This window comes from Lepidochelys kempii, chromosome 4 (genome assembly GCF_965140285.1).
Source record: "Lepidochelys kempii isolate rLepKem1 chromosome 4, rLepKem1.hap1, whole genome shotgun sequence".
Classification (NCBI taxonomy): Eukaryota; Metazoa; Chordata; order Testudines; family Cheloniidae; genus Lepidochelys; species Lepidochelys kempii.
The window spans coordinates 56,562,017-56,586,858 of record NC_136383.1 but is presented as its reverse complement, the minus strand read 5'-3'; the positions used below and the strand labels follow the sequence as shown (position 1 = coordinate 56,586,858).

Sequence of the window (24,842 nt, the reverse complement as noted above, 5' to 3'; positions counted from 1 at the left end):
TGCTGTTGAAGAAAAAAATCCAGAACACTTAAGGTTGTTGTTTTAGTTAAATAAAACAACTTAAATGTCTGTCTGGTGATATTCACAGCCTAATACAGCATGGCAAGAAAATCCTTGAAAAAAGAATAATGATTAACCTGTTGAATTGGAGATAGTTCACCTCCCAATGACTTCATAAATATCTGCTTCTATTACCTTTGGTAAATGAAATAACCAAACAATCATTCATTTTCTGATATAGCTGTAAAACTCATCTGAAAAGTTTTCAAAATAAATCACCTTTTAAAAATGTTTAGTGTGTACCTTCTGAAATGAAACCTACATCTATCTCTGAGTTGTGAAGAATATGTATTAAGGTTATAACAACCAACAAGAATGCACTTTTATGTAGAAAACCATGATTAAAGCGAGTCTTCTGACTAGTGATTTAAATCAATTTGATTTAAATCAAATCCACCCTGTTTAAGAATATATTGGAACTTATCACGTCAATCAAAATTCTTTTCTAGCAGGCTCACTGGGGAAGCCTGCTAGAAAGCAGTGCAATATGCAGTTGAAATATACAAAGATTCAATAATAATTAGTAGGTCAAAAAACCCAAACCTGAGTACCACTCTAATTGTGGTCTGTCCTTTCTATGCTCTCTACATTGAGACAATTTTTGATGAAATTATGCATCCTGTTTACAACCATTATTTTCAACAATAGGAGCTGCAACTTGAAATGATCAGGGAGTGAATCCTCTAGTGAACTTGGAGAAATGCTGTAATTTATGTATTCACTAGAAAATTCTCCTACAAAAGACAGCAGCAAAAAAGTCTCACCACCCATTCTAGCCCCAGACAGAAGATAACAGGGTCAGAGCCCTGGTAAAGGGAAAGCCATGGTTTCACTGGGGGATGATTCTCTTGGTGCAGGCACTGCAGAAGCCCGCCAGCTGCCCTCAGAGAAAGCCCTAATACCAGGGGCAGGAAGAATATGCCGGGGGCGAGAGGGGCATGTCAGGGGTGGGGCAGCAGCATGCAGTGTTGCAGCCCATAGAGCAGCCCTGGGAGGTTACTGTAGCTTTAGGCTTTCTAAGTTGCATGGGAAGGGAGGGATCAAGTAGGCACAAAGATGGCTCAAAGCCACCAGCGCCCCCCTTCCCATAGACTCAGAGTTCTGTGCAGCACCTCTGAAACAGACATCACAGAATCTCACCCCAAATCTCCCACCCAACTTAATTCAATAATTAAACCAGCAAAAATGGCTTATGGACTAGAAATGTTTTTTGATTTCTTGTGGGTATCTACATACTTTTGATTTTTATTCTTGAGCACCACCTAGAACTTTGTCCAATTAATAAGGGTTTGGTTATAAGCATGAAAGTTTCAGTTTCTGTTGCAAAAGATCCAGGTGTGCAACACCTACCTTGAGTCCACGAAAGCTCCCCGGACTGGTTGGTGAAGAGCTGGAGGACTTGGTAGATTTTGGAGTGGATATCTGGCTGCTGGGTGTTCCATTGACTGTCCAGAGCAACAAAGGCAACCAAGAGGAAGAAAAGATTATTAACAGATAAAAACACTAATGCCTGTTGCAATATAACGTGCCTCTCTGAGGTATTACCTGAGTTTACTCACATAAAGACCAAACAGGCCCAACACCAGAATCTCAGAAAGAATCATAAGGTCCAGTACTGTATCCTTTGCTCACTCAAACTCCCATTGGCTGGCAATTCGCTGCACCCTTTGCACATACAAAACACTGCATTTCTATTCCAGTTTCATGAGAGCCAGTCTGCCCGTTGCCAGTGGGAGGTTTGGGTACACAAAGATTGCAGGATTGGATCTTTAAGTTGCATAATTTATTGTGATATCATAACAAAATATTAGAGAGATACAATTCAGGTTTCCAAAATTTGACCTCCCTTTCCCTCTTTCCCATTTACAAAGTCAACTTAATACTTTATTGATGATTTGTGTTTTCATTTAAATTAAAATGTGTGTGTTTGGGGGACTAAACAGTACTAGACTACAGGTTCTCAAATGAATCCTTAATAATAGAGTATTGTGCGTCGGAAAAATATTTTCAAAAAAGTTAACATTTCATTTTTGAACTTTCAAGGAGTTACTATAAGTATCAATTAGAAAATTCTCAGGGGACAGAAAAATTCTCCCTCCCCCAACCCCTGATGTCAAGAATCTATCCATTTTAACCCCTCTAACTATTCAGGGCCTAATAAAACCTCCACTGTACTCCTATTGGCTTGAGGGGCAGTTAGATCAGGTCCTACATTCTTCCAAAAAAAGGGCTAAATCGGTGTCATTCATAAGATTGACCAAGGGAGTCTATTAAATGATGCAATGTATTGCTTCTGCATCCAATCCTTGTTTGCCTGAGGAGAGGAAAAACTGATCAGGGAACTAAACAGCAAAAAAAAAAAAAAAAAAGAAAGAAAGCTTCACAGTGGGAGGAAGTTTCTCCTTTAAGAAAAGCAAAAACCTGCCAACAAGACATTTTGTTTCCATGGAAACACAAGTAACCACCTACACTTTTTCAGATGTGTGAAGAATCTCTCTAATCTCGCTATGCACTACTCTTTTAAGCACCACCATTGTTTTTTGCTGTGCAAATGCCAGCCAACATACAATACTGAACTTCTCTGGGAATTGAGGAGTCTTCCTACACAGGCTCTATTTTATTTTGTAATGCTTGAATAGTTGTGATCTCAGTGGTTACTGTGATTACACAGCAGCTCCACAGCCTTAACAAATGATCCTCCTGAATGTGCATGATGCTAGGTTAAAAATGAAGCACCATTTATCTAGGGAATCAGTCTTCTTGGAATCTGATGACCATCCCAGTTCTATTCCTGGCTCTGCTATTGATTCACTAAGGGGTTGATCCTGCACTGCTAACATCAATGAAAGTTTTACAATTGGCTTTAATGAGAGCAGGACTGAGCACCTTATGATAAAGGACAAGTCACTCTGAGGGAGATTTTCAAAAGCATCTAAATGGAACACAAGTCCCACTGAATGTCCCTTAGGCTCTTTGGAAGATCTCCTCTCTCTGTGTGTCTCAGACATCCCTTCTGTAAAATGGGGAGAATAATGCTTCGTTAACTTTGTAAATTGTATGAAAAGGCTTAAGTGTTAGTTATTATTTTATATTGTACTTCCTGGAAAGCCATATAAGAACTTTGATTTTAAAATTCTACTGGTAAAACAAAAAACAAAAACAAAAAAACAGCTTGAGAACATAAAAGAAGGTTGTCTAGAGAATTCTGCCTGAAATCAACTAAGTAGTGCTATAGGAGCAGAAATTGTCACTTTTATTCATAAACTCATTTTACATAGTTCATCAGAAGCTCCCTATCTTGTGCCTGCCATGGTATGTTTGGGTAGGCCCTGCCTATGTGATAACTTTTACATAGGTTTGTAACCAGTTAGTACCATATTTATCTCTAAACCACTAAATGCACAACATGGTAAACACTGTTAGTCACTGTGACAGCTGGCCATAATTGTCAGAGGCCTAGGCCTGGACATGGCTGTCTCCCTCTAACTCGTTCATAAAACTCAGGTGTGGAAAGGACCCCTAACCAGGTCTGTGCAATGGTTTGGCCAACTGGTTTTCCTTCCTTCCAGCAATCTGTGAAGAAAGACATCCCAGAGTACCTTGCCCCCTGGGCTGCTGGTGTTGCTCTGTATGCTGCTCTCCCCTGACTCTAATCCCTTGCGGAGGCAGTATAGGACAGCTGCCCAGAGATGTTTCGTAGCTACATGGTATTGTGCTGGAGACAACACAAGAAGAGACTGATCTGAGGATAGATCTCAACCATGTTTTCTGCAACCAGTCTGGATGAGTGCTAGAACATAGCTGTAACTGTAGTGAGGACAGACCCGTAGGACCCAATCCTGGGAGGGGCTGAGCCCCCTCAGCTCCCAAGAAGTAGAGATCTCACACGGACAGACTTTAAGGAAAAGGAGGAAAGCAGCTGCCAGTTAAAACTGCAAAACCTTCCTTTGACATTCTCAATAAAAAGACTCAGTCATACTTTGATGTATTTGTAACTTGCCGCTGATTGTTGCACATACACACAAAGCTTTTCCTTTCTAAATCAGTTCTCCAGTTGCAGGCACTTTAGGAGAAGGGTTTGGTGTCTTTCTATATATATGGGGGAGCAGTAAGCACATTTTGAGTGAGAGTTATAATACAAATAAATACATTTCCTTTTCCCCAGTTCCTTAAATGGAATATACAATGCCACAATTCATTAGCATATGAGGTTGTTAAACAACACTAAAAGATTTTTAAAATTTGTATTTTCAGCGTAGTCCAATATTGTAAGCCACTTGCCAATTAAGAATACATATATTTACGTGGGAAATGGAGGTAGTTGGTTTTTCTGGTTTTTTTAAGGACATGGTGTCCCATTTTTCCACATAAATACATTGCCAGATTGTAGATCTAGGACTTAGCCTTAAATAGCAGAGATCCAAGAAAAAAACTACATTTATTTCATTTGCTTCACAAAGAGTTGGAAAACATATAGGGCCTGACTTGTTCTGGTGTAAGTTAGAAGCAAATCAGTCCTACATTATTGTGAATTTAGCTACATTTTCAGTAATTCTCAGTGACTCAGCTCCAGCTAATCTTTTCTGGTGGTGTTGGTTAAAATTTCTCATTATCACACTCTCTAGAATGCCTATATACATTCATAGCTTATAAAGATGCTTCTCTATATGTAGTTAAATTATACCTTAATAAATCTAATTTTACTGCACTGTCTGTAGATGTCTGGCAGTTACAAACATCACTCACACTCTCGCTCTCTCGCCCACCCAAAGACCTACAGTAACAAGTAGGATAGATCCAACATGCTTTTGTTTTCCAGAGCATAAAATGTGTGTGGCAAACTGTAATACATTCATGGATATGGAGAGAAGGGTAAATGGAAAGGTAAGAGGCACAATGGTGAGATAAAGCCATAATAATAATGGCTCACCTGGGGATTTTGCTGTAGAAAAAGCACTGAAGTAGTGGCCACCCCTCTTTACTGCACTCATTCATTTGACACAAAGGAGAAAGACATTAAGGAGAGAAGTTATTCAGCATACACACAAAGGAAGAAGGGTAAATGCACAAGCAACAATCACCACCAAAAACTGAAAGGGAAAATATGATAAGTATAAGCATAAATACCAGACAATTTGGCGTAAAATCCTCAAATGACCTAAGCGATCGAAGTGCCCAAGTCCCAGTCATGATTTCAGAGCCCAGAGTCCCATGAAAAGACATTCAGTAGGACTGAGGCTCCTATGTCACTTTTGAAAATGAAACATTTGGCACCTCAATCACTTAAGCGCTTTTGAAATGTATACCCTTTGTTTTCATGTAAAGGTTTGAGCAGAATAAAGTTTTAGACTGAAAACTTTGGTTCAAGGCCTGTCTTCTTGGGTGTGTGGACATTGCTTAGCACATTCTGAGCTTTACTAGAATATAAATAAAACATAAAATGAAAATATTAGTACTAATCACTACATTTTGAACTAAATTAATTGAAGAGTTACACCCCATACAATTTCAATGAAGTTAACAGGCTTACATGACCTATGTGTATATCAGTTATGAAATCAGCCTTTTGTGTACGGCCCTTTCTTATGATTACAGTTGTTCTCTGAAACTAAAAAATATCCTACTTTTACTTGTGACACAAAAGACACAAAATGACAATGAAAATCACTCTATCAAGGCAGTAAATATTGATTTGAAAATAATAAAACATGATCATATTCTGGTTTTGATACGCATAGAGGAGCTGCACATATAGCCACAATCAGAACATGGCATCATATATTTTTATATTCAATGGCTCAATGTCAGTGTCGCTTTTCCCCAGTGGAGAGAAAAAACATTTGAGTTTTGCTGTATTTTGGGGTGGAGGTGAGGGAAAACCACAATAACTTGTGAGGTAAAAAGCAAAAGCAAAAATTTTCCCATTTTTCTCATTTTCAAGTAAAATGACCCAATGCTTGGAAATGTGCAATTCAGTCAGACTAGCAGCAGGTGAAGAGACAATTTGGACATTACTATAAAATGACAGGAAGTATGAGAAGAAAACATGTTTATGTAATTTCACAGGGCAATATACAACAGCTCAAAGAAGCAAACTGCTATATTTTGACAGTGTTCAACATATGAAAGGGGAAAACCCTAAATTCGAACCACAGAAAGGTTTATTTTTAGTGTAATGAATGAGGATTTAACCAGATGATCCCATTTCAGTAAACAGGAGTCTTCAGCAAATCCAACCCCATGCTGAAGTTTATCCTTAAAATGTACAATTAGCACAAACCACTGTAAACATTCACAAATTCAAACCTTTTTGGCTTGTAATGAAAAAGAATCTCTTTTCTTTGCAGGGTTCAGAATAAATGCATTTCATGCCATCAATTGGCATATAAAATCTGTGTGGCATAACTTGGCATTTTAGGTTCTAATTCATGAAATACATGACATTTGCACTTCATAAAAAGATGGCAATCTTTTCAGTCCATTCAACAAATTATGCTCTGACTATTCAGCTATTTCCTTATAATTGTACCTGAAGCAGGTGACTTGCTTCGACGTGAGGGTCCTGGGCTTTTGGATCCAGATTGCCTTGGTGTACCAGGTGAACGGGAATAAGATGACTTCATAACACGACATTCTGGAAGGAAACAGATTGAGTTTGGAAAATATTAAAGTATACAGATTCAATTCTAAATCAGACCACCTACGGCAGCTGTTTATTGCTCAGGAAACAAACTCTGACATTTTCCAACATTTCTGCCAAATTAAATAAAACTAATTTATAGAAGAATCCAAAAAACTTTAACCCACATACTATATAAATTCTGTTTTGAGCTGGCCAAATACTGAAATATTCTGAATGCAGTACTTCTCCGTGCCTTGAAGTTGGATTCATAGTACAATTCAAATTTGTATCTAGACATATATGAGACAGTGAAATGGATGAAGTGGTACGGGGGTTCTTCTGACGCCTCACCAACCTCTGTAGTTGTAATGACAGTTATATATAATGCAGCATCAGACATGCTGGAGCACATGCTGACACACTGGAAATCTTGTTAACTGGATGGAAACCTGCACCTTCTGCCTCTTCAAGCCAATTTCATTTTAGCCTAACTCTAAGGCAGTTGGGTTATTTTTGCCAGAAGTGCAGTGCCATTCCTACCAATTTTCAGAGGAAGTGAGAAATGCCTGCGGGCATCAAAGGGCAGAGCCAATAAAGTTATCTTCTCCCACCCACCTCACATACATCTATTAATAAAAGGGAAGCCAAAGACGAAAGCAACCAATAGTCACACACATTGCCATCTTGGGAAGTTTTTCATTCTTGCAGTTAACACCCATTACTAAACTTTCATCATCTCTCCCAATTAGACCAGTTTTCCTCCCCATTTCCCACCAATGCCATCAATTCAATCCAACCCACCAACAAATGAATTCACACATGCCACTGGATCAATTTATAAAAATCAAATACAAAATGATTCAAATCCCCACAAAACAAATTCAACCCTGCTTATGCCAAACAACCCTCCTCCCATATTACCAAATCAATTCAAACCTTCCTTCTCTTTTCATTTCTCTGTGCCCCCATTTTACCATCCTCAGGCTATTCTGTCCCCTGATACATTACTACTTCTCTCCAAACCAATTAAGATTGTCCCCTCCCACCTAATTCACATGGCCTCTCCATGGCTTCAGCTGCTTCCCTTTACATGCTCCAGGCAAGGGTGGCAGGGCTTAGACTAGGATCCCTATACTCTTTCCACCACTTGCTTCGAGGGAGACACAGCCATTTAGTTCTCACACCAGACCACCTAACGTCCAGCTTTTGGGTCTATTCTCAGACTCCTGCCTCCCCTGCTGAGTCTTCAGCATTTGACCAGCTACCAAGGGTGGATAGGATTAGTGACTGCCCCTCCACCCAGCCAGACAATTAAGTTCTATTGCTGACCTTGAGCTACCCTTCTCTTCCACTGAAACCCCCAGAGCTACTGCAGCTTCTAAGCGAAGAGCCCAACCCAGATAGCCTGGGTGTGAGGTACTGGGAAGAAGGAGAACTGATGGACTGGGGCTGGAAGGTAAACTATGGCCTTGTCTAGACTATGATTTGGAAGATATTAGCTAACACGTCAGCTCTCCTCTCAGGCCTGTGTGAGGTTAAAGCTTCAAGCTCAACCTGTTCAATCCACATTAAAGGCATGCTGCCTTGTCTACCCTAGGCTAAATACTTTCCAAATCCAAGCCCAGACAAGTCCTAATGGATTCAGGGGAGAGGGACCAACGGAAATCAAGGAGAGATAGAATTAATGCGTTCGATGAAAATGAGATAACTAAAATAAGACTAATAGTTGGGGGTGAGGAAACCACTTTTAGATCTCAACACTGTATTCAGGCTTTTTGCATTACCAGTGCAGGCCTGTCAGTCTTACATAGGCCTGAGAGCAGACCTGATGGGAAAGGCCACCAGGACTAGAGTTGGTTGCAATTTTTCCTTACAACAATAAAATTTTCATTTTTGTCAAAAATAATTCAGGTGTTTATAGAAAAAAAATTGAGAGAGAGGAAAAAAGTTCCCTCCTCCCCCTTATCCCCACAGCCTGAATGATCTGTGGGCATTTCATAAGGAGACCAATGCCAAGCATCCTCTCTTCACAAGTATTTTCATTCAAGGGAGGATAATTTGGTTCAGTAGCTGAACCAGTGTCAATACACTGGACGAACCAAGGAGGCAGATCACTCACAATAAGGAGAATAAATAATTAGAAACTAAACTTTGTCAACCTAACACTGGATCTGGCTACAGTACTCTCCTAGATTCTGATCACCGCATTTCCTTGGAATATTTCTAATATTAAAGATGCATAATGAGATGTGCTGGTGAGAGAAACTGTGCAATAAATATTGTAAATCTGTCTCAAATTTCATCATAAATAATTTCACATTACTTGAGATTCCAAATTGAATAATCTTTACAGAAATTCTAAAACTCCCTTTGAATTTACATTATAGAGTTTCTCTCTTTATTGGAAAACAACTTTTAGCAGCTAATACAGAGCCATGATATAAATATCTACTGAGGTAAAGAAAGCATGCGTGCACAAGCTCATTCTTCTTTATGAGTTTTACAACAAAATAATAAATCAGTTCTGTTCATATAAACTGACTAAGCAGCATGTCTTTAATAGACGTTTGGAATGAATGGGATGATTCTTGTAGGTCTGCAAACAGCAGCTACATATGTGATTTTTGAAAAAACTCAAAACAAGATAATGGGGACCAAGTTAGAACCCATCAAAGTCAGTGGAAATATTGTTATTGACTTCAGTGATCAGGCCCTTGGAGCAGATTAAAAGCACCTTTTTCAAAGTTCACTGCCGTTCACTATATTCTTTTAAGTACAAGGTCCATTGCCCATGAAAAATAAACCAGATTTACAAAACACACTGAGAAATGGACTGGAGCTAAACTATTGTTTGGAAAATTATTTTATTAAAGAAACATGTTTGGTTGGAAAAATTATTTCAATAAGTTTCTCCAAAAAACACAGGAAGGGGATCAGGAAGGGGAAAAAAGGGTGGAGTTCAGGGAGAATTGAACATTTCAATAGTTTAAATTAGTGTCTTACCACTATGATCCAGTACAAAGTCATCTTGAGCATAACGATATTTCTCAGGTCCGCATGCAATGAAAACATCATCATCTTCAAAAAAGTCCTGCAAGCAGGTAACCTAAAAGCCAAAATAAGTAAGAATGTGTGCAAAATATTTCCAAGATGAAATCAATAGCTAGACAGTAGCTAGAAACCCAACAGATTTGTGCTTTCTTTTCACAGTTCTGTGACTCCCTACAACACTGGGTATCATATGTTTTTTTCACAATGACAGACGCTTACCAGTTTTCAAGTACTGTAGAGCAATGGTTTTCAACCAGGGGTATGTGTCCCCTTGGGGGTACACAGAGGTCTTTCAGGAGGTACATCAACTCATCCAGATATTTGCCTAGTTTTACAATAGGCTACATAAAAAGTCAGTACAAACTAAAATTTCATACAGACAAAATGAGAAAGTAAGCAATTTTTCAGTAATAGTGTGCTTTGACACTTTTGTATTTTTATGTCTGATTTTGTAAGCAAGTAGTTTTTAAGTGAGTTGAAATTTGGGTGTACACAAGACAAATCCAACTCCTGAAAGGGGTTCAGTAGTCTGGAAAGGTTGAGAACTGCTGCTGTAAAGTCATCCTTAAAGTAAACACGCCATAAAACTTCAATGTCAAAAATGTAAAATACTACACAATTTTTAAATAAGTAGTCTTCACTGACACTAGCATACATATCATCATTTATAATTGGGTGTAAATATTTATGGCTTTGACAGAAATGACTAAGACATTACTGAAGTGTCAAAGTTGACATTTATATTAAAATTTCCAAATTAATTCTTTATGGGAAAATCCTTCTTCCAAAATTACTCATATTACTCCCATTATAAGCAAAGTACCCCTACATTTCTGCTTGTTTTCAAAGGAGCATTTTAATAATATAAAAGATTATTAAAGTATGTTTTTACCAAATAGTTATAACAAATTAAAAATTGTTTCCTTTTTACTAAAATCTATTCACTAGTACAATAATATGCAAATCATAAATACAAGTTAGACTGAGTGATGCTTTGTACTAAAAAAAAAAAAACTTTAAAAAAATTCAAATATCAGCAGTGTGATCTCTATGGATGCAAAGCACTAGAAGAACTAAGTGTTATAGACAGATATTGAGGGAGTTAACATTTCTTAGCAGTATTCATACTAAACACTTTATTCCTTGCTCAGATTTCAGATAAATAGCTATTTGTTAAACAATGCAATTTAGTATGAAAAATACCATACAAAAACAAAAACCGTTCTGTGTGTGGAAGGTATTGTACGAAATAAACTGTATTCCAAAACATTCGGTAGAGTACAATAATAGAGGTACAGCGTACAAATAAAAACTAATAGTATATGTGCCTGTAAAGTAAATATTGCCAAATCTTCAGCTATGGCCCATTGCATTGAAAATGGCAATATGTATCGAGGCAGTGCTCCTTTCAGATCCTGAGAAGCAGAGGGAAAGAAAAAGGACTTTGAGTGCAAGAAATACATGTGGACAAAGTAGGTACAGGACAACAGGCTCTTCTGCAGATTCAGGTGCCTTAGGTCTAATTCTGTTTCTATCAGAATCAAAATAAAGTTCCTGTTGATTTCAACGGGGGAAGGATCTAAACTATTATCTGTAGTGGGGAGCAACTCCATGTGAGAGTATTCTCTTTAGATAAACTTATAATCATTATATAGATGTGTGTCACTGGGACTTTAGAAGTTGCTACGGTGCATTTTAAATCCTGTCCTTTTACTCACATCCAGAATCCTAATGTCAGAGGTAAATAATCAGATCTAGTAACCAAGTAAAAATATAGGGAGAGATTTTCAGATGTGTTCAGCATTGGTCTGTCTTTGCTCCCACAGAAATCAATGGAATCACTGACTTAAATGGGAGTTGAGTTAGGCCTATCCTGAGCAACCTTAAGTATTACAGGGGGAGGCAGGGAGGAAAGCCTTTGAAACATATTTAAGAACAAACATTCATACGAAATGAAGTTTACATGGCTAGTATTTTTCTGTATTCCTTATGCTGTTATTAAAGCAACACTGTTTAAGAAGTTTCTCCCCATGCCCCTCACAGCTTTGCTTCACTCTGATCCCAAAGTCAAGACAAAGTCCTTGCATTAATTGCAACACAATCTATTAGCAGGGAAAGGGCTATGGTATTATGAATAAAAATATTAGGACTTCATTACACATTCAAAGATCAGGAGAGGATGGCTTGACAAAAAACAAGCTCTCTTTTAAAAAACAAACAACACAGAGGGAAATTCCAAGCAATGTTCATTTGCAAACACAGAAAGGAAAAGTGAGAAGAGCTCTGAAGAATAAGTCTCTCTTTAACATTACAAACCCTGCATCAGGTAGGAAAGCTGTAACCATTTAGCAAGACCAAAATAATTTTGTACTGGTAATAAAGAACTCAAAAACTACCGTTACTAAGGAATGGATTTTTTCCTTCTGGTCCAGCTGCCCAACAATAAAGTTTGCATATATTGGCCACTGTGATAATAGTAAATATTGGCTGATGTACAGGGAGGGTTTCTAGTGCCTGCAGTAGAAAGACACTCAGAATATCAATGAGTCAGCTGCCTGCAAGATCATTCAAACAAGGCATTCACAAACTGTGCAGTTGTCATGGCAGCTAAAACAGGGATAACAGCATGTTGCTCTTACAGTAAGAGATTCTCAGTACACTAAAACATGCTGTCGAGAACATTTGTTTGATTCTATTACAAAGCTCAGTTGTACAACACTCCCTCCACCAAATGACACAACCTATTTATCTTTCCTTTATCACCATGATAACAATCTAATCTAGTGTCGTTGACTGGAGACTATTTGACCGGTACTTAATACTGATGCTTTTAGTTTAAATGAAAAGGCAATGACACCTGGAATCACAATGACTGAAAATTTCAGAAAGTAGTTTTTTTAAGATGGTACTGATTTTCCTCTTCTTTCTTATCTTTTTAAATAAATACCTATGCCAAAAGGTAGAAGTTGCTTCTTTGCCCAGACTTTTGATACAAAATAAGTTTTTAAGAGACCACCATCTTTAACATAAATCCTTCCCATTGGGGGGAATCATTCCTCCATGGAAAAATATGGAAGGGTCTCTGGGTGAAACAGCAGTTGCAAGAAAACCCTTCAGAGTTTTCAGTTCTGGCCTGGGGGGAAAAGTTGCCCCTTCCCCACAACTGAACAGAAGTTTACACCCTAAACCTCACATCTTATAGGAATTTGCTACAGATACCACGCCACCCACACAGAGGCCCTATTCCTCCTCCCCTATTTTGAGTTCCTTCCTGGTATTGCAGTTCAGGCTGCATTAACTTTTCATTAAAAATTATCATTGGTGGCTAGAGGAACACCACATATCTTCCTGCCCCCACCCCAGGGGCCAGACTCCCCAAATCTGGATCCTGCACCCTGTGGATGGACTTCTGTGGGATTATGGGAAATGTGGGGGGGAGGGGGTTAGTGCCGCACAGACAAGACACTCTCCTTCCTTGTTTACAGTGGAAGATCTACATGAAAAGATCCTTCCTGTGCACAAATCAGAGGTTGGGGGATCCATTTTCTTATCTGGGAAGGAAGGATTAAAATGCTGTCATGGTTAATGCTGGTTAAACAGTATTAATTCCCTCATCTCTGAACGGATTAGGAATTAACAGCAACTGTGGCAGGATGCATGGCACCATAAATCAGCTACCATGCTGGTGGCAGGGTCATGCAGGAATCAGGTAGAGAGACTTCAGCTCCGTGTATTTGGTCAGGGAGCTATGCATCTTGAGCCAAAGTCTGAAGCAGATGCCTGGCCTACACAGGCACAGCATGCCTGCCTCTTCTATGGTGCCTCCAACCGTAGGTCACAGAAGGGACTGAAGCACTACAGCAATTTTGTTTCAATGTACACTGTTTATTTTTATTCACTGGTAGGTGCACAATCAAGTCACAATTACGAATATGGATACATAAACACAAGTATAGTAGATATTCATTCCGCTACACAGGTGAATATTATAATCCAACAGTGAGAGATTCAAAGTAACAACCTTCAATTATCTATTAGCACAGCGGTTCTCAAACTTCATTGCACCGTGACCCACTTCTGACAACAAAAATTACTGCATGACCCCAGAAGCAGGGACTGAAGCCTGAGCCCCAGCATCCAGGGCTTCAGCCCCAGGCAGGGGGCCTATAACCTAGCCCTGCTGCCCAGGGTTGAAACTCTTGGTCTTCGGGCCCCTGCAACTCTAAGCCAGCCCGGGCGACGCCATTAAAATAGGGCCATGACCCACTTTGGGGGTCCCAACCCACAGTTTGAGAACCACTGTATTAGCATATGGCTGAGACACATCTGGAATAATGACTCCTCCCCTCAACCCCACCCCCAATCAAAGGGGCTGGTCTAACCCTACCTTGTTTACAAAATTTAAAAAGAGTGAGAAGACCAACTATTTATTTAGCAAGAATTGAAAGTCTTATCACTTGTCCAGTCCAAACAATCAAATAGTGAGTTAAAGGCTAAATATTTAAAAATAAAAATTCTGGAATGATCCTGTTTTCCTGGAAAGTTGAGTTAATTTCTTTTCTGTCTACTTAGTTATTTTTATGGCCCTTGTCACCATAATATCCAAACTGCTCCCAAAAAAACAATACTAAAATAAACCCATGACCTGTAGAAGAAATTTTTGACTTTTCTAATACAAAGGAGTTTAAGTAGGTGATCTTGACTAAGAAGAGCTATTGAGGGAAAGGTAAGTCAAATAAATGGTTTGTGTTTAGTTTGAATGCTGCCAGGTCCAAAAGTCAAATATACAGTTTAATTTTTTTAATTATATCTCAACCATTTGCAGTTTTGAAAGAGATTCATCAACCTAGAGATTTTCTTAAAAGTTACTTTCCCCAGTTTCCTCAGCATGTAAAACTCATGCATTTACTATGCAGAAAATCCTTTGAATGAAATGTGTTGGTGGGTAGTCCAATATGAAAAGCATGTCAGCTATTCACATTATTTAAGCATCAAAATGTGGTCTGTGAAAGTGGTTTTGGCTCTGGAAAAATACTATGATTAGATTAGCTCATTTCATTTGTTAAATGCACACCTGTTACTTGGATAACAGTCTGGCTGTGGGAACAAATGCCTGTTATGCAAACCTGGGTGTCAGTGAAAACCAGTGTTCAATTAAAAAAAATTTATTAACAACAGAAGGTCAGACAGTGTGCAGTCATTCAATTCAATGAAGATGGCATCAACAGAGCTGCACATAAGCAACTCGTAGCAATGCATGATGTGCTGGCAAACTGTGAAAACTCCCATGGGTTAAGTAATAATTCTTTCATTAACCCTGTTATATTGTCCAAGGAATAGCTCTTTCAAAAGTAATTAGTCATTTTGGGTGCCTAACTTGAGACACCTAAAAGAATAATCAACACTGTCTGAAAATCAGGCCCCCTTTTAAGATGTCTCAGATTGGCAGCCAAAAATTGGAGTTTTCAAATCACTAGTCACTTTTGAAAGTCTTGGCTGGCTGTTTTCTAGCTCAACACGCAAGGGCTCTATATGAGTATTCCGAATATACATTTCCATTATATAAAGTCTTGTATAAAAACCTTGTAGAAAGTCATCTTAGAAAGTTTCTCCAGCTGCTGCATGGTTGTGACAATAGCAGATGGCTCTCTTTTTGTGTCTACAGAAGCAAGTTTTTATAAAGTATTTTCTTGGTCATGCGTAAAACTGCACAGGAGCTAATTATCATAACCGATAATATTGAGGTGTGCACCACAAGGACTTAAAAAAACACTTTAAAGGTTTCAAGGATGGTCTACCTCACAGGTCGTGCTTAGGCTTAGGAAAATAAATGTTTAAAATGTGTTAGATAACATGTTTTAAATGCTAGTTTAGACAGCATTTAACTTCTTTTAAAACATTAGCTGTTGGGTCATGGTCACATTTTAACTAGTACATTTTAAAACCCTGTCTACGTGCTTAAATATAATCAATTTGCCTAGCCTAGACACTGCCCGTGCATGTCTGCCATCTTCCCTGAGGAGAATATGCCAGGAGGAAACAACTGTCTAGTGGTGCCTCTCTGACAATGGCACCAGACCTGTGCTACTGTACTGCCTCTATTCAAAATGTGCATTCCCACAAAGCAGAGTGGATTAGAGGCTGTGTGCTATAGACTGGACTTTTTAGCCTGTGGCTCATAATAGGTCAATATGGTGGTGTGAAGAAGCAAAAATATCCAGTGCTGGAAATCCTGTTAGAGTAAAAGTCAACACTTTTTTTTTTTTAAATAAAAATATGCAGACTATCATTTCTTTCAGAGAGCCTTTTCACTTGTGTTATCACAGGTGTCCCTGAGCTAGGGATGTAACTGGTTAACCTTAATTATTAACCCAGCAGCCCCGTGAGGGCCGGAGGGACCCCAACCTCGGCCGCATCAGGCAGGCTGGCAGCCTGGAGCAGACCCCAGCGGCCAGTCGGAGCAACTTCCACCCCTGTTGGAGCTACCTTGGTTAGTGGTTAAACGGTTAAGCAATATAATTTTAATTGTTTAACTGGTTAACTTTTTAAACCAAGATTTACATCCCTACCCTGAGCAGGCTCAAAATAAATCAGTATTTCATCACTTCAAAGTGGAGGACACCTTTCAGATGACCACAAGAAAGGTATGATTATGGTCATCTTCAGTCTAGAGGAAAGCATGATCCAATAGCAGCACCCAGAGACTTAACTTTCTTAAAATATAACTGGCTTCAACTACAGCTAAACCAAACAAGCCTGTAAGATGCTCCAAAAGCCAACTAACCAAAAACTGACCTGTTTGCTGAACAGATCCCTGAGAGAACTAATTACAGTATGAGCTAGAAATTCTGAAAATTCTCAGGACATGAAATAGATAACACTATACAGAAAACTCCCTTTTAGCAGCAGTAATATATGCTATGCAGGATAAATAGAAATTGGAAACACTATTAATGGTAGTAATAATTTGCATTCTCATAATTTATGTAACTTATCCACCATTCTAAAGTTCTTCTAATCATTTTAGAGATGGAGAAACAAAAGCACAAAGTCAAGGAACTGGGCCAAAAACATCAGTTAGGCAGTGGCAGAGTCAGAAAAAGAATGCAGGTCTCCTGCATATCCGCTGCCTGCTCCAGCTTTCAGACTGACCCTACTGCCTCTCAAGTCATTTAATACATATACATAACACATGCTGCAGTGTGAAAAGAAAAGGAGTACTTGTGGCACCTTAGAGACTAACCAATTTATTTGAGCATAAGCTTTCGTGAGCTACAGCTCACCTCATCGGATGCACACTGTGGAAAGTGTAGAAGATCTTTTTATACACACAAAGCATGAAAAAATACCTCCCCCCACCCCACTCTCCTGCTGGTAATAGCTTATCTAAAGTGATCACTCCCGAGAGTGATCACTTTAGACAAGCTATTACCAGCAGGAGAGTGGGGTGTGGGGAGGTATTGTTTCATGGTCTCTGTGTATATAATGTCTTCTGCAGTTTCCACAGTATGCATCCGATGAAGTGAGCTGTCGCTCACGAAAGCTCATGCTCAAATAAATTGGTTAGTCTCTAAGGTGCCACAAGTACTCCTTTTCTTTTTGCGATAACAGACTAACACAGCTGTTACTCTGAAATGCTGCAGTGTGTAGCTTTTAAAAAGGAAAGCAAACATAATGGATTTGCCTAAATATCTAACCATAAGAAATATATTTCTGAGAAGTGTTTACATTCAAACGAGGGAAGTTTGCTCCTCCCATAGGGAAGCTTCTTCAGTCAGTATGACAACCATCAAGCTACAGTGCCAGCACATATAACCTGCTGCCTTTAAGTACATTGCTTCCCCCAGAGTCATCAGAAGGGAAAAATATAATTTGTAACTACATCACAGTGTTAGAGCTGAACCTGAGACTATCTTTTCTTCCAGAAGATCAAGAAAATGATGTTTAGTCTGTAAAATAGGGGCTGAATAACTATCCTTTGTGATTAACTTAGAGCAGCAGAGAAACATCCAGTGACATCATTACTCACAGGATATTACTTCAGTGTCCTTCTCTCTCTCTCTCTTCTGGGAAAATCCTATAGCATTTAATAGGAATTAGACCATTAAGGCTCTATAGAAATGTAATGAAGTTTTGTAGAAATCTCTTTAGAAATTTCTGAAGAATTTAACCTCTCTCTACATTTTTTTAAAGCGTGCTATTAGAATTCTGTAGCATGGTTTAGTTTTCTATTATTCTGTAGAATGCTTCAAAAAATTTCTATAGGATTTTTTTCATTAGGGAATGCACCTATACCCACTTATGACACACACTGTATGTGAAGACTATAACAGGGTTCAAAAAAGAACCAGATAAGTTCCTGGAGCATAAGTCCATCAATAGCTATTAACCAGGATGGGCAGCGATGCAAAACCATGCTCTGAAGTGTCCTTAGCCTCTGTTTGCCAGAAGCTGGGAATGGGCGACAGGGGATGGATCACTTGATGATTACCTGTTCTGTTCATTCCCTCCGGGGCATCTGGCGTTGGCCACTGTTGGAGGACAGGATACTCAGCTAGATGGACCTTTAGTCTGACCCAGTATGGCTGCTCCTATGTTTTTACCAGAATCTGTCAATGGACTCATACTTATATATCCAGTGTAGCTCTGTATATGACACTCAGTGATTTAAGAAAGGAAAAATCACAGGCAGAAAGTGATGACTGAACAAACAAAGCGGGAAGCCAAATGAGCACTCCCCCCTCCCTTTGGCAAATCTGTACATCTAAATCTGTAACACTATTTTATCTCCCACTCCACAGCATTGTAAATGTCAAGGTAATTTTTATCTTCGTCTTATTTATTTTTTCCCAAACAGCTCAAACAAGAGAAAATAGCATGTGAAGCACTGGAATAGTGAATTGACCCTAGAAGTGGCTGTATGGTACACTAAAGTGCAGCATGCAAAAGTAAATCTTGGAAATTGTGACAACTTGAAAGGTTTTATTTAGTGGTTTTAAACTACACTAAAGATTTAGAATTCAATTTTCAAATACATCTATGTTATATTTGGACAAGACACCACAGTTGATCTCATTTATGACGCAAACTTAAAAAAAAATTGACCCAGATCAATTGTTTTAGTCCAGTGAATGCATTCTAAAGCAACTTTAAGGACCATATAAACATCCTGCAGCTGGGGAATCAGCGGATAAACTATGTCTGTTTCAGCTCTGGAGCCACACTTCTTCCAAAGTGCAGTCTCGCAGATCTGTAAACACAGTTTGGTTCAATTTAGCATGGCTGGCCCACTTCAAATAAAGGGCAACAGGACTGCACTGTTTAGAGACAAGCACTGGATAGCAGTTCCTCTTCACTGTGAAGAAAGCGTCTATGGAAAAGAAAACAAAACCTCTACTACAGTTGCAAATTGAATTGAAACATCAAAGCTAGAAAGGATATAGCAAAATTCTGTTTGCACAGGTTTTAACAATACTAACAAGTTTCAACACTGCCAGCTTCAAAAAAACAGGATATGGTATAAATACTGGAAAGAGGAAGCATATGACATAGGGGACAAAAGAAAGGAAGCCTGGGTGTACAGCACACCCAGTAATAACTGGAATTGTGTGTGTCTTTTAAACTGACTAGTAATGACAACCAGTTGAAGCAGAAACACTCACAGTGAAGCAGTGTTCGTTCTCCGTGCACTGCTGCAAAGAAATGTCAATAACCTGTTGGGGTCAGCGTGTTGATTTAGACCATCCTCCCCCTCCCACCAATATGATGGGTGTCTACAATCCTGCTGGGCAATTCCACTCCATTCTGAACAAGATGCATTGCAGTTACACCACTGCATTGTTCATTACCTTTTCCCTTACATCGCCCTTCATTTTTGAGAGAAACAATAATTTTGTCTATTTATCTGAATACGTTATCTCTGTAATCATCATCCTTAGTTTTTTGGGGTTTTTTCTTCATTTAAACTATCGATTGCCATCTCCTGCCCACCACAATGCCGACAGTTACATTAAAATTCATGACTGTAGCTGTCAGGTTTACAGTTCAAGGGTTTTCCTGATGCCTCAAAAAGCAAAATGCAAGATAAGCACTCCTACAGAAATAGGTCAGCCTCCTGTTCTCTATTACAGAACTACCACCAATGGGACAGACCTGTCCTTCAAAAAGGAAAATTTCCTCTGGGCAGCCTCTAGCATTAAAAAGGAGGTGAAAAGAACATTTCAACCGTTTCCTGCTAAGCAATGGACTCCCTCACACACAACAGCTTCGCTCACCTCAAAGCTTTATTCAGTTGCCTCTACTTTCATAAATCGACCTGACCTAGAAAAGGGGATGTTTGTGTATTTAATTATTGTTCTTAAACACTAAGCCACCAGACTAACAGCTGAAACTGAGACCAAAGGAGATTCAACATCAGCTTAAAAGCAACCAACGGGTCTACAATTACTAAATAAATGGTTTCAGAGTAGCAGCCGTGTTAGTTTGTATTCACAAAAAGAAAAGGAGTACTTGTGGCACCTTAGAGACTAACCAATTTATTTGAGCATAAGCTTTCGTGAGCTACAGCTCACTTCATCGGATGCAATGAATCCGAAAACGAAATGCAATGCAAACAAAAGCTTATGCTCAAATAAACTGGTTAGTCTCGAAGGTGCCACAAGTACTCCTTTTCTTTTTACTAAATAAATATTATCCAGAAATTTGATTCAATAAGTAATGAGAGACCAGCCAAATTGATAGCCAGGGTATACCAGGAATTGGCTGAACATTTGCCCTATCCCTATCTGAAGACTGCTGTGAAGTTCCTAACATTTCTTTTTCATTAACAATTCATTCATTTAGTAGATTCTGTAGACCATACAGGGTTAAAGTGTTCTATAATGTTTAAATAAAACCACTGCACCAAGATTTACTAGAAGGTAAAAAAGAAAGCGTGTAACAGGCAGACAAGTCTGGAAGCCTGCAAAAAAAGGGAAAGAGGAGGAATATCTATGCAGTTACCTGCAAACTCATCTTGAGTAACTAGTTTCTTGATGCTACAGAGAACAGACATTTGACTACACACACAATCAGCCATAGAATTTTTGGGTAGGACTGCAACACTCTGTCTCTCCCAAAAGTAACCAACTTCAACTACCATGATCACTACATTAAAGAGGGTCAGACTGAGGATTTGGGGAAATGTGAGCAAAACAGATGTATGCAGTACAAAAACCAGAGTGAGATTTTCTGGTCACCAGCTTCAAGTGACTGGTTGGGAGGGAGGGAGGGAGCCTGTAAAAGCCTCCCCCCCCCCAAAAGACACTGGTGGCAGCAATGCCCACAATTGCCACCATCTAGTTTGGGACACCCTAAAAATTGGGGAACCTGTAGCTAAGTATTTCACAGGCATTAAAGCAGGGGTGTGCAAACTTTTTAGCCCTAGGGCCACATCGGGGTATGGAAATTGTATGGTGGGCCATGAATGCTCACAAAATTGGGGTGCAGGAGGGGCAAGGGCTCCAGCTGGGGAGTGCGGGCTCTGTGGTGGGTCCAGAAATGAGGAGTTTAGTGTGCGGGAGGGGGCTCCAGGCTGGGGCAGGCAGTTGGGTGCATGGGGGGGGGGTAAGGGCTCTGGCTGGGGGTGCAGGCTCTGGAGTGGGGCTGGGGATGAGGGGTTGGAGGTGCAGGAGGGTGCTCCAGGCTGGGATTAAGGACTTTGTAGGTTGGGGGGGGATGTGGGCAGGGGCAGGGGGTTGGGGCGTGGGAGGGGGTCATGGGTGCAGGCTCCAGGCAGCGCTTACCTCAAGAAGCTCCTAGAAGCAGCGGCATGTCCCCCCTCCGGCTCCTACGCGGAGGCGCAGCCAGGCAGCTCTGCATGCTGCCCCATCCGCAGACGCCGCCCCTGCAGCTCCCATCGGCTGTGGTTCTCGGCCAATAGGAGCTGTGGGGGCAGCACTTGGAGCGGGGGCAGCATGCCGAGCCCCTTGGCTGCCCCTACGTGTAGGAGCCATAGGGGGTCATGCCACCACTTCCGGGAGCCGCGCAGAGCCATGGTACACAAGGAGCAGGGGAAGCCCCTGACCCTGCTCGCTAGCGGGAGCTCAAGGGCCAAATTAAAAGGTCTGAAGGGCCGGATGCGACACCCGGGCCTTAGTTTGCCCACCCCTGCATTAAAGGCCATCCCTGTTGATTGTAGATGGTGAAATAAATAATACATGCTATCTGGGAAAGTCAGTGATGAACTTTCTGCCCTTGCAGTCAGGGTTATCTTTTTAAGGTTATTAAGCAAAAATACTTCATTTTTCTGTTGTTTTTTTTAAATGTTAAAATTAGGTTCGATGTCTTTTCAATCAGTGATGTTGGAGTGCAAATTACAAATTTTGCATATATATGTATAATATGGTGATAGACTGTAGTCACAGAAACGAGATCAGTTTTCAGGAAGAAAATGGGAAGAACACATGAAAGTATCAATGTTCTGTTCCAGGGGTGGACAAAATCTGTAGCCCGATCTATAGAGGTCAGGGGCCAAATTCTGTGCTCACCATTGTAAATCCAGAGTAACTCCACTAAAATCTGTGGAGTTACTCTAGCCTGAGAGAAGAATTTGACCCCAAGTGTCCTTTATGTCTGTTTCTTCGAACACTTAGATTTTTGGACACACAGTGTTAAAAAAAGGCAATATTGTATCAATTTGCTTCGTTTTCAAAATCCTTCATAACAGCCTAGGATTAATGGGGTTATTTCATCCAGCAGCAGTAGGAGAAAGGAACAATCAAAAAAATTTTGCAACATCACTGTTTTATGGTCCCAATCCAGCAAAGCATTTAAGCATGTAAACTTTAAGTATGTGAGTAGTTCCAGTGAAGTCAGTAGAAACACATGCACATTAAGTAAAGAACACTCAAGGACAATAGGAAGGACTTGCTAGCTTCTTTCAGCTCCTCTGGATACTTCTAAAGCAACAAAATTAACAGACTAGCTCTCACAATTAGGTTAGAATTTCCACCTCAGAGAGAGAGAGGATATTGTCGAGATTGGTATTTCAGAACATGGGGAAATCAAATTAACCAATAATAGTCTCTTCCCCCAACATCCTTCTCCACTGGCCCAGATTAATCATAATATCAAACTGCTAATAAGAAACTGTCACAAAGAACTTCCTTCAAAAATGGGTAACAACATCATGACGATGATGAGCAAAAGGATACAATAACTGGTGGCTGTACATGTTTCCAGAAAAATTATTATATTTTCTGACAATTTAATCGGTCAGGACCATATGAGATAGGCTTTGATAATCTCAGGGGTACCTTTCTGACTCAGCTACAGATGCCAAAACTTCAGAGATGTATGTAATTTTAATTTATTATGCAAAGGTTGTTTATTCTTTCTTGTGGGCCCTTAAAGGGGTAAACTAATGATGATCAAATATCTGATCTGGCCAAGTTCTCATTAAGGTCATTCCTAACTGCCCCCTTAACATCTAAGATTTCCTTTGTATCTCCTCTCAAGTTTTGGAGAAAGTCACTCAACAGGCAGAGAAACCTCCTGGCCTAGACTAAAGCGGTCTCCTACCACATTGTGGACATGAGGATGCTTTTCCATGGAGCATCCTGTTATAGTTACATAATATCAAATCAGGATACTGTCCTAAAAAATGATGGTCTTCTCTCAGAGCTGACTCAGGAAGATGTTGGATAAATGTGCACCACTGTTGCAATTTTGATAAGTCATCTTAGCTTAATATTTCACACTATGTTAAAAAACCTAACTTTACGAACATGCCTCTTCCTGTCTCACTGGCAAGGAAAGGGTGGAGCACAGAAGTGAAGATTTTTATATTCTATGTAACTAATTTGGTCATGACAACATTATGGTACAAAAATCTTCTATCTATTAAAAAAAAAAAATCAACCTACCGGATCAGGCCAGTGGTCTGAAGTGGAAAGTGACAGGAGATTCAGCAACACCACAGTTACTCAGTTAAACCCCATGATCTTCTTGATAGAACAAGAATTTGTGTTTTAAATGAAAACACGCATGCGTGTGTCACAGAGTCCCCGGGTAATGCTCTGGAACTGCTCCCTATGAAGCCAGTCAGGACTCTGGTGAAGTCTCCTCTCTGTGAGCAGACTGTCTTCAGGGTAAAAAGCTCACACAGCTTCCACCTTCCTGGGTCTGACCTTGCAGCATTCAGTATCCTCTGCCCCTCCGTGCGCTTCCCACAGCGAGTCCACCCAGGCGGGGTCCTGGGGAAGCCAGAGGGTCCTGCACCCCAACTTTGCAGCCAGATGTGACTCTTAGCCAGCCAGTAAACAGAGGTTTATTAGATGACAGGAACACTGTCTAAAACACAGCTTGTAGGTACAGAGAACAGGACCCCTCAGCCGGGTCCATTTTGGGGGGTAGTGAGCCAGACAACCACGTCTGCACTTCACTCCACATCCCCAGCCAGCCCCAACTGACTCACCCGCCAGCCCCTCCTCCTCTGGGCTTTGTCCCTTTCCCAGGCCAGAAGCTCACCTGATTCCTTTGTTCTCCAACCCTTTAGCTATCACCTTGTAAGGGGGGGGGGGAGGGCCAGGCCATCAGTTGCCAGGAAACAGGGTGTTGGCCATTCTCTGTGTCCAGACCCCTGCACATACCTGCCCTCTAGGGCTCTGCAACGATCATACACCCTTATTCCACCACCTAGATACTTAAGAACTGCATAGGGGAAACTGAGGCACCCCCACAATATTCAGAGAATAACTTGCAGGGAGGAAGGGCCCAGACCATCAGTTGCCAGGAGACAGAGTGTTGGCCATTTCTGTACACTGGCCCTTTGCTCTGCAACAATTACACCCCCTTATCCCACCACCTAGAGACTTAAGAAATGCATAGGAGAAACTGAGGCACTCCTACAGTATTCAGAAGAAACATTAAGAACAGTCCCACTTCATCACATCGTGCACACACAAAATACATAACTGACTTACATCTTATAATCATCGTGGCAGAGGTAAGTGAGACTTAATGAGGGAACGGTCTTAAGGAGTCTTGTAAATTTTCATAGTCAAAATGGACTTTCATGGACTTATTGCTATAGAATTTTCAGCAGTTATTTAATTTTGAAAAAAAATAT

General features: G+C 40.1%; 1 protein-coding gene across 3 annotated transcripts in view; it reads right to left on the bottom strand.

The window, feature by feature from the left end:
* DCLK2 (doublecortin like kinase 2) overlaps nt 1-24,842 on the bottom strand; it is a 146,666-nt gene that overhangs the window by 64,460 nt on the left and 57,364 nt on the right. For 2 of the 3 annotated variants that reach the window (XM_073341328.1, XM_073341326.2), the window contains exons 3-6: nt 9,686-9,788; nt 6,590-6,694; nt 4,991-5,041; nt 1,411-1,505 (exon numbers count right to left, since the gene is read on the bottom strand). In XM_073341328.1, the coding sequence (XP_073197429.1) occupies nt 1,411-1,505; nt 4,991-5,041; nt 6,590-6,694; nt 9,686-9,788 (354 nt within the window). The remainder of the gene's footprint in view (nt 1-1,410; nt 1,506-4,990; nt 5,042-6,589; nt 6,695-9,685; nt 9,789-24,842) is intronic. The other variant, XM_073341327.2, reaches the window with a different exon arrangement.